The sequence below is a fragment of the Microcebus murinus genome, chromosome 5 (genome assembly GCF_040939455.1).
Source record: "Microcebus murinus isolate Inina chromosome 5, M.murinus_Inina_mat1.0, whole genome shotgun sequence".
Taxonomy (NCBI): Eukaryota; Metazoa; Chordata; class Mammalia; order Primates; family Cheirogaleidae; genus Microcebus; species Microcebus murinus.
This window is the reverse complement of record NC_134108.1, coordinates 6,745,982-6,758,843: the sequence shown is the minus strand read 5'-3', so window position 1 is coordinate 6,758,843 and position 12,862 is coordinate 6,745,982. Positions and strand designations below refer to the sequence as shown.

At 53.3% G+C, this 12,862-nt stretch overlaps 1 protein-coding gene across 4 annotated transcripts in view; it reads right to left on the bottom strand.

Annotated features, from left to right (window-relative positions):
• Positions 1-29: 29 nt before the first annotated feature.
• Positions 30-12,862, bottom strand: part of AGPAT4 (1-acylglycerol-3-phosphate O-acyltransferase 4) — a 103,828-nt gene continuing 90,995 nt past the window's right edge. For all 4 annotated transcript variants that reach the window (XM_012759626.2, XM_076002811.1, XM_012759627.2 and 1 more), the window contains 6 exons: positions 11,309-11,470; positions 10,942-11,095; positions 6,442-6,544; positions 3,803-3,878; positions 1,826-2,024; positions 30-555 (listed from right to left, as the gene is read on the bottom strand). In XM_012759626.2, the coding sequence (XP_012615080.1) occupies positions 461-555; positions 1,826-2,024; positions 3,803-3,878; positions 6,442-6,544; positions 10,942-11,095; positions 11,309-11,470 (789 nt within the window). In that variant the 3' untranslated portion in view covers positions 30-460. The remainder of the gene's footprint in view (positions 556-1,825; positions 2,025-3,802; positions 3,879-6,441; positions 6,545-10,941; positions 11,096-11,308; positions 11,471-12,862) is intronic.

Here is a 12,862-nt window from a genome sequence, read left to right as displayed (position 1 = left end):
GAGCAGTCTGTGTAAACATACACCACAGGTGACCCAGACAAGCACTTTAATTTTCTTTTTTTTTGGGAGGCTTAATTTAGTCATGTTACCTAAAGCGCTTTTCACTCTGGCAGTCGAGGGTTACAGAAAACTCAGCACCAAAGGATGAAAGGGGACACTTGCCCCTTTCGGCCCCCAGCCCTGCCTCCGCTGCAGCCTGAAACACCCTTGGAGCGATCACAGGAGGCGGCCCGCTCGACCACACACCCATTCTCACACACACAAAAAGAAAGAAAACCGAAGCCCGCTAAAGCACGTGGGGAAAAGAGACTTAAGAGCATCTTCCTCCCGCCCGGCTCTGAGACCAAACTCGCAGGCTGGAGAGGCCGAGACTCTGCTCCCCCAGCCTTCGCCACCGTGTCCCAGGAAGGAGGGTATGCAGAGGCCACCGGTTCCCTTTGGATGGTGACACATCCCTGAGTCAGTCGTTCTGTTTCTGCTTGCTGTTGAAGTTGCCGTAGGCAGAGCCCTTGTCGATTTCTGTCACGCCGATCATCCACCGAACTCCCATGGAAGCTGCAGGGACGGGAGAGCAGAGCGTTAAGAGGGGCCTAAAGGCGATTTGCCACCGAGAGCCACGAGAAGGCAGCTGCCTGCCCTCGCCATTTCGTAATTCCAGCTGCCCGTCATTCTTCAGTGTAACGTCTAAGTGACATTAAAACAGAGCAAGGCTGCAGTAGGACGGTTTTCATCCTCGGACCCTGGAGATGAATTTGGCAAACCGTACCGAGCTCTGCACAGGGGTGCCTCCAGCGAAGTGTTATAAAGAACATCCCAGGAGTCTGGAAAATGTAAGTGCTCAGGTATCTACTTAGTGCCCACCAAGTTCCAACATTGTTCACTGCTCTAAGACTTGCACCAAAAGCAAAGTCCCTGCACTGGCTGAGCCCCTCCTCTGCTAGCAGGATTCAGCCCGCACCAGAGAAAGTGCCGGGCCCACGGGAGTCCAGTGTGACCACTAGGGCCACCACTCAGAAGCTGGCTTAAACTGCTGCCTCTGGAGCAGGCAGGCTTGGTGAGCTCAGGTGCAGGGACCACGTCTTGATCCCAGGGCCTGGCACACCATCTATTTATAACAAATACTTGGGAACAGACAGAGGAGTAAGTGCACGGAACCTCCCAGGGCCAGGCGCGCAGGTTTACAGAGCATTGGCATCGTGGCCTCCGAACTTCCTCAGGCCCCATCTCCCCCAGGTCACTTACAAACGGGGAGACTCCTGCTTGGGGCCAACTGTAAGATCTCCATGGAGCGTGTCACTAGCAGGGGACACATGATAATACCAGAGAGCACTGTGTGAAACACAGACTCTTGCTCGAAGGCCTTGTGAGGAGTGATTCAGGGCAAGGAGGTGCAGAGATGCCCCTGCGGGTCCACACACCACTCTCCAGGCCGTGCTTGGGGCCCACCCCCAACTTCCATCTTAAAGCAGCAGCAGCTGGACCAAGAAAAAGCATCCACCAAACATCTCCGTTCAATATCAGCCCCCTGCAACAAAGGGGAAGCGCACGGGCCTCCCCAGAGGTTCCCCGGCCTCCACCACGCAGCTTTCCTGAGGAGGATTAGGGTTAGGGAGGGGTGCTAGAGTGGCAGCTGCACTAGCAAGAGGCTGGACGAGCCGGCATAGGGGTTTGGGATTCCAGGAGGCTTTGAGCTCTCTCCTCCTGAAACCTAGTCCCCAGCAGGGACACGGCCTGCACCTTCCCCCCCCCCCCCCGGCCGGAAGTCAGGAGCCCTTCCCTGCAGCTCAGGGCGGGCACCACTGCCAACCTCTTACTGCCCACTTACCCACAAAGACGACGAGGACAAAGCTGGCTAGTGTCAAGGACGACCCGCTGCTGACCATTCTGACCAGGAACTGGAAGAAAGGGTAGAGCAGCAGCGAGGCCCAGAACAGCCAGTTCACGAGGGTCCAGGGCCGCCACGGTGGCACGAGCGGGCTCTCAGGGAAGGTGCCCGTCCTGTAGTACTCCTCCTGAAAGGCATCCTGCGGGACATGACACTGGCGTCAGTGGCGGGTCCTTCTTGAGGTCCCGCTCCCGAGGGAAGCTCAGAGACACAAGGGGGCCACTGTGGCTCGGCTGAACTGGGGTCATGCAGCACCTTCCATAAAGTGCTCTGTAGGCACCTGCTGTGTCTTCTCAATACCACCTTGGTTGTCCCCCTCCCACAGGGACACATGGAGAGGTGGGACAGCCGCAGCCCCCACTGGGGAGAAGTGGGCAGAAGTCAGGCAGCCATGGTTAGAGCTTCCTGACTCCAGGCGGCCCTGCAGAAACCTGAGCCACAGTCAAGGGAGGACCCAACCGAGCACGCACTGCACAGACGTTCTGGCTTCACCACATGGTGGTGCCAGATTTCTGTGCCATGGCATCCCACCCACGCTTGGAGGCCACACAGATGACAAGGTTTGGGGGCTGCAGGAGGTGACTGAGAACAAAGTCAGGACTCTGGGTGCCCAGCCCTGTGCTGTCATTCCAGCCCTCCATGGACAGGGAAAGGACCTGGCTTTGATCAGTGAGCTGGAAGCCTGGGCCAATTACATCATTCTCTGGACCTTAATTTCTTACTCAGTGGGGTAAGGCCTTTGGACTAGACCATTTTGAGAGGCCCACTATCATTTAAATGCAAGCACAGTGTAGAGAAAACATCCTAAGAGACTTTAATAAGAAGGAAAGCTACCCCTTAGCTTGGTTTGCACAATGACTACGGTTCTGCCTGAACACAGGAGAGTAAGGGCCACATCAGGAAAAATGTTAATTTGATGGGTTTTAGAACCTAAACTCATTGTGGATTTTTTTGGTGTGGCTCTTTACAAAAGGATTCATATCTTAGCACACTTTTCCCACTGCCTCAATGATTAAACCAGAAAACAGCATAAGAAAAATCCTGCCTCATGCATGAAACCGGAGGGGAAGAATTCATATTGTTTTGTGTTTCTCTGCTGGGGCCCAGATGTGCGTCAGCACAGCAGCTCGGTAACTCAGAATCTTCTTGTTAAAAAGCTTCAGGTCTCAGGCCACCTGCATCAGAACCACCTTCCTAGAAGCACACACTTCTAGATTCCACCCCGCACCTTCCCAGTCAGAATCACTGAGGCTGGGTCCCAGGAATCTGCAGTTAACGTGCTCTGGTGACAGGGTCAATTAGTCCATATTTACTGTGTGTTGTCTGTTTGTAAAAGGAGACCAGAGAGCTGTGCCCATAACCCACATAAGAAAGAGGCTGAAAGGGCCGGCTCTGTGCAGTGATAGTTTATAGGCATCATCAGCAAAAGGACTGTCGGGCTAGAGCACAGACAGGAGCAGTAGGCCACTGCAGCAGGTCTGAACCCAGCCAAGGACAAGGTGGATCCCTGCTTGTTCCAGAGATGATTTAAGATTGGACAGAGAACCAGACTGCTCATTCAGAAGCAACCAAGCCCATACCTACTGCTACAGAGAACACCCACCCCAGGAGAATATCCTGCCTTAGGACCAGAGGCAGGAACACAGCGGCAGGAACCCTTAGGGCCACTGCCTCGCCTTTGGTCCACTCTGCCTGCAAGATACCTACATTGTTTTTGTGAAGCCCCTTTACAGATTTTGCCATGTTCCTCTCCCTGTTGCCAAGCAGAGCATCAGCTCCAGGATCACCCACTAGTAACTGGCTCTAGGAGATCTCACCCACTGGACAAAGACTCGCTACCACTCTCAGTCCCACAAGGCCAGACGGCACCCCCACGGCTGTGACGGGAAAGGGACCCTGCAGCCCCGACGCACTGACCTTCTCCTGGTAGAGCTTGTGGAGCCAGGCTGAGCACTGGTCCTCGCCCTCCGGGATGTCTTCCAGCGGGATGCGCCTGCAAGGCAGAGAGCAGCTAGCAGGGGGAGCCAGCGCCCCAACACTCACTTTCAAACAACAGTGTTTGCCGTTTTTCTGTTCTTTGTCTACGTAGCATAAATAATGTGGAAGGGAAGAGAGTAATTCAATTGACAGAGGGGAAATTCCACATCCCTAATGGGGAGATACAGGCCCAAATGCCATCATGGCCCACGAAGGAACGACTAAGAGTCCGATTCGGTGACACAAAGACATTGTCAGAAGAAGGGACAGACACCTGCCTTATTCCATCTTCCCTCCCACCTCACAGAGAGGGTTCCCAAACCTAATGTTTGTCTCTCCCATAGAGGATAAATTCCACACGAGACAATCCCATGTACACAGAATCCATGTATGAGAGATAATATGCTAGTAATTTCTTCTTTGCTACTGCCATTAAGTCGTTTCCTGGCTAAGTGTCTCCCATCAAATGATTCCTCTGGCCTCGTGGAAAGTCCGAGGCAGACCTCCTGCACGGGCTTTGACAAATCAGTGATGTGGATGTTGGGAAACTAAAGCCCCCCCAGGATGGGAGGAGCCAGGGCATCTTCCCCAGGCTCTGCGGCTCAGACAGCAGCCCGGCCTGAGTCACTCTGCACCCCAGGGTAGCTCAGCAATTTGGTGGCTCTGAGGGCTGGTGCTGGCAAGGGCCTAAGGCCTGCCCATTTGCAAACAGCCCATTCTGAACTAGGGGAAGAGAAGTCACTTTGCCACGTTTCCTGTTCCATATATATTTTTACTTGTTCTCAGGTTGCTGGCTTTTGTGATTTCAAGGAATGCTCCTTTACATCAGATTTTGTCCTCATCAAAGTTCCTATCTGGCGTGATTTTCCATGGGTCAGTTCACCCCCAACTGTGACCTAGGGCTGTCTTAGTAAGAAGGTACATTTTTAGAACTTATCTATCACACTATAGTCTGTTAATAAACTACGGGATTTCAGCTTATATAACAAATTACAATGAGCCACTGCCATTAGAATAACATCAGTTTTTCACATAATTTGAACTTATTCTGTGAGCTCCTCCAGAAATACTTTCACTTTATTTGGTCCTACATATACTGCACTTCCATGAATACGCCACATCTTTGCTCTTCCTGATCTATTCTGGTTTAGAAACCAGATCTCTAGGCAATTTTGTTCTTTTCAGTAACTTGACATTATTGCCCTTAATGTTCTAGTATGTTGTATCGAAAATGACTCATTTTCAGTGGGCAACCACAAGAGAAAATGTGTGTTGAGTAGCATCAACGGTTCTCTTCCTGTCAGTGACAGTGAAGCGGCTTCAGTGGGTGAGCCTGACAGTCGAGTTTAGGCTGCACTCCCTCACAAGCTTTGGAGAGTTGCAGTTACCTGTGAGGTAAAATAGTCTTGTGGCATTGCTTGTGGATAACTTGAGCCCCGCTGACTCAAGCCAGCTGAGCTAACTTGAGTGGAGCTCCTGCCAGGTGTCAAATGGGGGATAAAAACTCACTCTACTCCCGGGAGGTTTCCTTTGGGAAGGTAGATGATTCTCCTGCCCCCCTGTGCCACAGACCTGAGTTCACCAGGCAGACTGTGGCCTACACAGTTAGGAACTATAATGGTGGTGCTTCTTTCCTGTTATGGGGAAAGCCAGAGCAGTTTCCAGGGAGGAAGCTATTAACTCAGGCTGCCGATCCAGCAAAACATCTCCCCAGGACAGGTGGAACTTTTTTATAGCCTAGCAGGGATGATGGGCCGCTGACTTTCCACTGTGCTGTGTTGAAATTTGGCAGTGCAAGGTCTTTAATCAGAAGGTTATGTACCACTTGACTAATAGGGACTTGTAGCTCTCTATTCATGGTATTTCCAGTTCTCCTGGTTAGCTTTCAGGGAAGGTGGCCTGCAGCGTAAGAAACCAGAACCTTCCCTGACTCATGTCACATTAGGTTTTAATGCATGAATCACTGTGTTTTACTATCTGCAGCATCCTTCAAATCTGTTTCCTACCGACCTTGGTGACATTCTGGAGGTGTTAGACCCATTCTATAAGTTGATACATAGGCAAAGAGAACTGGTTTGTCTAGTATCTTCTGGATATGTTTTCAATAAAGTCATTAGTCATTAGTGGCCTAGAGTCATATATGGCACATAAGTGACATATTGCAAAAATGTTTTCCATTTGCTTCTAGGCCTCCTTATAAATCTGTATCTATGTGTATTTCTACACAGCAGGCCCATCTTCCAAGCAAAGGGTAATAAAGTACTCTCTTCACACTCAACCTCCAAATGACTATAAGGTCTTCCTTGTTCAGCCTGAGCCCTGTGACAGGAGAGAGCTGGTGCAAGAGGATCGGGAAGTAGCTGGGAGGGAAGGAGCCTTCACCAGATTATTCACAATAGGAAGACGTGTCTCTTGAGTTCATTGTATAAATGCAGACTGTAAACAAGTTCCATGCAGAACAGATCGCAAACAAGAAAACATTAACCAGACATTGCTGGCAGGTGGTCCCTGGGTCATCTGTGATTTCTTTACTTTAGAATAGGCAGTCTCTTTTCTGGAAAGAAAATGGAGCAACTTACCTAACATACATATCTGCATGATATTTCTTTCCGTTTAGGACTCCCAGCAGTGTTGGATTTTCATTATTTCTGAAATTGAGTGTACAGTCATATACAGCTGAAACTATAAAAAATAAAACAAATACAAAGCAGTATATAGCGTGTGAACCCAAGTTTGTTTTGTAGACACACACACTGGAAGACAATAATCAAATCACTAACTGGTTATCTAGGAATGGTGCGATTATAGATTTCTTCTCCGTGCTTTTCTGTATTGTCCAGATGTTCTACATTGAACATGTATCATCTTTTGTAACCAGAAAATTCCACTCTAGTTTAGTAATAGAAAGCAGAGGTCATTACTGAGGGCAGATCAGTTATAAAGTCATACTGCAATGTCAGAAATGGATGTACTGCAATAATGATTTGCAGCTTTCTAATGTGCACAGCCTATCACGGTCCACAAATACCAACATTTAACACATTGACTGCCACGCTAGAAAAAAATACTTTTTTCCTTGCGGCCACAGTGTGTTATCACATAGAATAGAAACTTCGAAAACAAGACAATCCTTTCTAATTTAATGAAAAATTTGTTATTTTTTATTTTCTGTGAGTTACATGCAATTAAATTGTCAATATGAATTGTAATAATAAGAACATCAACAAGTAAGATTTTTATGAACCAAAACTGCAGGATTTTGCCCCGGGGGCCACCCATCACAGGAAAAGTCCTGCGCACCACGTGGCTCCCATGGTAAAGAGACATGTGAGTAACGTGTTTCACAAAGCCCCAGGCCTCAAACTAGCATGAGTTAAATACAACTCACGGGGCAGTTAATGTGTTAAATACAGATAGTAAGATAAATTAATCCCAAGTATACTATATAAGTTACAGCAGCATCAGCAATCTATGAGCATTTTTTTCCCTAGAAAAATAAGATAGCTATAAAATTATCCTATGACAAGATACTGACTAGAAACTCCTTAAGGAATTGGATTGCAGTCAGTTGAAACGTGGCTGAGAACAAGCCTGTGATTTTAATCGGATTGCCCAGTGGTGAGTGAACCTGTCAGATACAGGAAGTTACATCAGAATTCACCATCACAGGCCTGGGACTTGGCTGGTGCTTGGCAAATGCCACTGGGTCAGAGGGCTGAAGAAGGCACCAGTGAACAAGTGGGTGAACGGGGCAGAGAAATGCACAGTGGAAACAGACGTGCTAAGTGCAGCCAGCGCCGCAGGGTGGAAAGGGCAGGAGTTTGGAGTGAGGCCGGTGTGGATCCCAGCACCTGCCACCAGCTCTTCCCGGCGGTGAATCAACCTCCCAGGGAATAGGGTCAGGGTGTCTCCGTCCCACGGCTGCTGAGATGATGACGGCAGGCACTACTGCAGGGCCCACTGTGCTAGTGAGCTGTGAGCTGACACCTCGCTGGGGACTCTCCTTAAGTTCAGTGGTTATTACCAAAAGCGGGAGAGAACGATGGGAAAGAAAGGCCCTCAGTCTGGCTGGGAATATGAAGAACCAACATTCAAAAAACTGAGAAAATTGAGGCCCATTTTCTTCTACCTGCTGCCCGACCACCGTGCAGGGTCTGCAGGTCCCCTGTCTGCCGGTGGGAGAGGGTCCCCCCTGCTGGCCTGCCTGGGGGCTGCGCCCAAGTGCCCGAGACCACACTTGCCTCCCTGAAGACTGAGGCTGGACAGTCCTCTGTCACCCTCCCTAGAAGAGCTGCCTGGTGAGGGCTACTGGAAAATAACCTTGGTATTTGTTACATTAAAGCATAAAAGTGTATCTGTAGTGACAACCATTTAGGTTATGTGGAGTGTGACTAGTCATGCAGTTTCACAGTAAGGGGACCGCAGAGCTGGTGCAGTCCAGTGGCTTCCCAACCCCTTTCCAAATGACCTGCTGGCACATGGGGACCAATGCAGGCAACAGGAGAGGTGGGGAGAACCCTTAGGGCTGTGGTCCCCAACCCCCAGCTGGCCCTCGCCAGTTAGCATCCAGGCCACATAGCAGGAGGTGAGCAGCAGGCAGGTGAGTGAAGCTTCATCTGCGTTCACAGCCGCTCCCCATCACCCGCATCTCGGCACAAGCTCCGCCTCCTGTCAGATCAGCGGCACACTGGACTCTCATAGGAGCGGGGACCCTACTGTAAACTGCACACGCAGGGCTCCAGGTTGCGGCTCCTTATGAGAGTCTAATGCCTGATGATCTGAGGCGGAGCTGGTGAGACGATGCCAGCACTGGGGAGATATCATCAGCAGAGATACAGATTATCATTAGCAGAGAGGTTTGACCGCACAATAAATGTAATGCGCTTGAATCATCCCGAAACCATCCCCTGGCCCTGCTCCGTGGAAGAATTGTCTTCCATGAAATTGGTCCCTGATGCCAAGAAGGTTGGGAACTGCCGCCCCAGGGGCTCCTAAACACCCGTGATTTGCACCATTCTCATTTTTCCAGAGGAAAACCTCACCGGAAGTGTCTTGAGTGAGCGAGCTGGGCCTGCCTCTAACTGCACAGCCCATCAGAAGGAGCAGGACCAGACCCTGCCAGCCCTGCCTGGGTTTAAATCCCAGCTCGCCATGGACTGGCTGAGCCACTTTGGAGAAGCTCCTTAACTCCTCTGGGTCTGTGTCCCTTATCTGTGAACTGAAAACAAGAAGAAAAGGAAAGCCACCTCACTGGGTCCTGGTGAGGACATCCTACACGTAAGGTGTTTACAGTGCCTGGCATGTGGCATGTGCCCTGTCCCTTGTGGTGTTATTGGGGGAGTGTTGTTAATCTCTCTGTGCACAGCTGCAGGGAGCCGGACAGCCTTGCAGGGGCAAACCTGAGTCAGGGAGTGTCACTGGTCCAACCCAGAGGAGGTGGGTTAGAACAGGGAAAAGCAGAACCAGGAGCCGGGACCTCATGTGCTGGGGTGCCGACGGCTCTTAACGACAGTCCCCCTTTGACTGAAGGGCTATCATGTGCCAGCCAGGATGCTGAGTCCTTTACATGTATTTTCTCACTTAATCCTCCTTGCAAGCCTAACAGGTTTTACAGAACTCAGAGCAAACTTACGATCAGAGAGGTATGGTAATTGGCTCAGGGTCACACAGCTGGTCAGCAGAGGAAACAGGATTTAACACAAGGTCCTCTGATCGGAGAGCCCGCACTGTTGTGACTCTGCTGGACAGCGCGAATGCCAGGAGTTTGTGTCGGGGGAGGGGTGGGGGGGAAGCAGGGACAAGCTACAGGGTCATCCGAGGCCCTGGTTATTTGGGGCCAGGTGTGGAGGCAGGGCTGAGGGTGGCATCGTCTGTGTGTGGAGCACACAGTGTCATGCCACAGGGGGCTGTACAAGGACGCTGGTGACTGGGAAGGTAAAGGAAGAACTTAGGGAAAAAAGAACCAGATTACTGTGGTAAGGGCAGGGCAGGGCCACGGCCGGGCTGGATATGGGCTCCTGCAGCCCCCAGACAGGGGCAGGGCTGCTTTCGGGCCCAAGTCTGCAGGGGTAGGGTGGGACCAGGCTGCAGGGGCCAGGTAGGGAGCACTGGCTTGGGGGTCTTAAACTACACTGCAGGGGCTCCCGAAGTGGATGGGCCACCTGGGGACTTGTGATAGGTACAGGTTCGTAGGTCCTGGTGGGAGGCCGGGGACGGGGTACAGGGGGCGAGGCCACACCACAGAGACAACTCGCCCATTGTCCCACCTGAATGCCAGAGGCAGGCCCTGGAGTTCAGAGCCCCTTGCCCTTTGCCCCTCACACCTCACCCAGGAAAGAGGCCTGAGGCCAGGCCCAGGAGAGCAGGTTCTGCCCTGGCCCTGGTGACAGAACGTGGCCTGGTGTGCCCAGCACAGCCTCCAGGATGGAGCCAACCTTTCCTCTCCTGCCGGCACTCGGGAGCGTGAGGAAGCCGGCTGCTCAGCCACGGAGCTGCCCCCAGGGACCAAAGCTAGTCGAGACCCGTCCAGCCCCGAGGGGAAGGGACACCTCCTCCAGAGCCGGGGCAAAGGGCAGTGGGGTTTAGGAGGAGGTGGCTGCAGAAGGTTTCTGAACTGGAGAGAGGAGGATCCAAAAGACAGAGAAAAGCGCAACAAGAGGCCTGTGGCAAGTTGCTGCTGCTGTTTTCTTATTCTTACTGACCCAGAGGTCAGCTGTGACAGACCACAAGGTCAGAGTTCATCAGCTGCAGGCATCTGAGGCCAGAAGGTGGGCAAGAAATGCCCCCCAAACCCCACTGGGCTCCCCCAGGGGTCCCGCACGCTCATTCAGCTCGTGGAGCCGCTGCTGACAGCAGAGGGCAGTGTGGGCCTGCCAGGTGCCTGCCAGGTGTGCATGTGTCACCTGTGCAGGGTTCCCAGTCCCCTCAGAGACCCGACTTGGCAGCCGCTCCAAGCTCCTAGCCACAGCTAGCTGGGCAGCACAGCCGCCAGGAAACAAGCTCTGCCTGTCAGAGGGTGGCTGCAATTGTTTGTCCTTGCTGGAGCGGGGAGGCCGCAGGGACACCTCGATCTTCCTTACCTACATTTCTCAAACTCCTCACGGCGACGACGAAGCCCTTGGTGCGTGGCAGCAGGTGGTGCTTGAGGCTGGGCAGCCCCTTGGCCTGGGCCACCTGCATGCTGATCTGGTGCTTCTTCTCCGTGAAGCGGGTGCCCTCGCAGTGGATCAGGAACTGCAAGGCAGAGGGCGGCGGTCACACGGGTCCTGCAGTCACACACGACCCCACGGTCACACGTCATCCCGTGGAAGACCCTCGGTCTACACACAGCTCCGAGGCCACACTCGACCCGTGGTCACACACAGCCCCAGGGTCGCACAGCGTCCCATGCAAGGCACACAGGGTCCCTTGGCCACACCCCCCGCAGGAGCCCGGCTGCCTACGTACAAAGTACTTCTCAGGGTAGTCGCGGAGGTGCATTAGGCTGGTGGCGACCGTCTTGCGGTCCTGCTCCCACTTGCGCGTGCAGAAGACCATCTCCGTGAAGTACCACATCCAGCCGATGATCGGGACGTAGGCCAGCTCTTTCTTGGCCAGGACTTTGGAGCCCTGAAACAGACGCCCGTGAAAAGAGAGATCAGAGTCGTCTCCCTGGGCTGTTGCAGATCTCAGCAGGAAAAGAAGAAACATGGATGCCCAAAGCCTCGGGGGACAGTTCCAGAACACAGTGAAGCCCCGCTTGTCTGCCAGCGGCCGAGTTTGTGCCAGCCGCCGGTGAGTGCCAGAGGCCGGAGGGCCCTAGTGCTCCACGGGGACAGCTGGCGTCTGGGAAGACACCAGGCCACCAGCCGAGGGCCTTCAAGGGTCTTCATTAAGCCTACCTCACAGGCATGTAGCCCTACTCCGTGCAGCTCTACCCCACGGCCTTGCTGAGCCCCGCAGGCAGGGCGAGCAGGTCCCTCTCACAGTGCCAGGAGCGGGGCCTGTATGCACGGGCCAGGCGGCTGCATGGGTGGGGCTGCCAGTGAAGCTCAGGCCCTCAGAGACACCATCACATCCACGGCCACTGCAGTGACGGCTCAGCTTGGGGACAAGAGCCATGGCCCCCGCCCCTGCAGAACTGAGAAGGTGTAAACAGCCAATTGCTACCTTATGTTTTAAAAGCAACTTCTTCCCCCATGCAGGGAAGAAAAAGCACAGACACCCTCCAAGTATAGCATCTCCATCTTCTGGTGGATTTTGTTTTTCACACAAATCCAACGTGCAGATTCCCTGGATGAGAACCTAAGCCATGAAACCGGGAGGCCCTGCCTGCCCCAGGGACTCGGGCAGCCCTCGTGGGTGAGGGAACTGGCCAGCGTGGGAGCCAGGGCACAAGGCCGTGTGCTTTCTGTAAATCGTGTGTAATTCTGAACCAACAGGAATAGGGACTCCCGTTTTACAGACAGTCAAACTGAGGCTCAGAGACACTGAGTGGCCCAGAATCACGTATCACAAGGGTGACGGCGGGCAAGCTAAGACTCTAGCCACGCGACTGAGGCTAAGGCCGGGCTGTCACCCGGGTGAGCGTCGAGGCCCCGGGCCCACAGCCCTGCCCTGCTCCTCCTGCATCCACAGAGTCCCCATCTGCTTACAAGGGTGACACACTCGGGGACAGAGGACTCTCTTCTGGGTCCCAGGGATGACCAGGAGTGACAGAAGCCCACCCTGCCTCCCAGCTGGTCGTCAGCGCCAGGGTGGCGTGGCCCCGCGCCAGCCAGCGTGACCCCCAGGCCGGCTGAGGGCTATGCGTGGGGGCTCGGGGGAGAAGTTGCTGACAGGAGAGGATGGCCAAGGGGCCTGGCCCGTCCTCCCGCCTCCAACACGGCCGCCGAGCACGCGAACAGCCATGTTGTGACTCCCCAGACAACAGCCTAGAAATGCCGAGGACCGCCGGCGGCCGCCCCACCGTTGCCAAGGTAACTCCGCGTCGTCGAGGGTGCAGCTGGCCAGGCCTGAGGA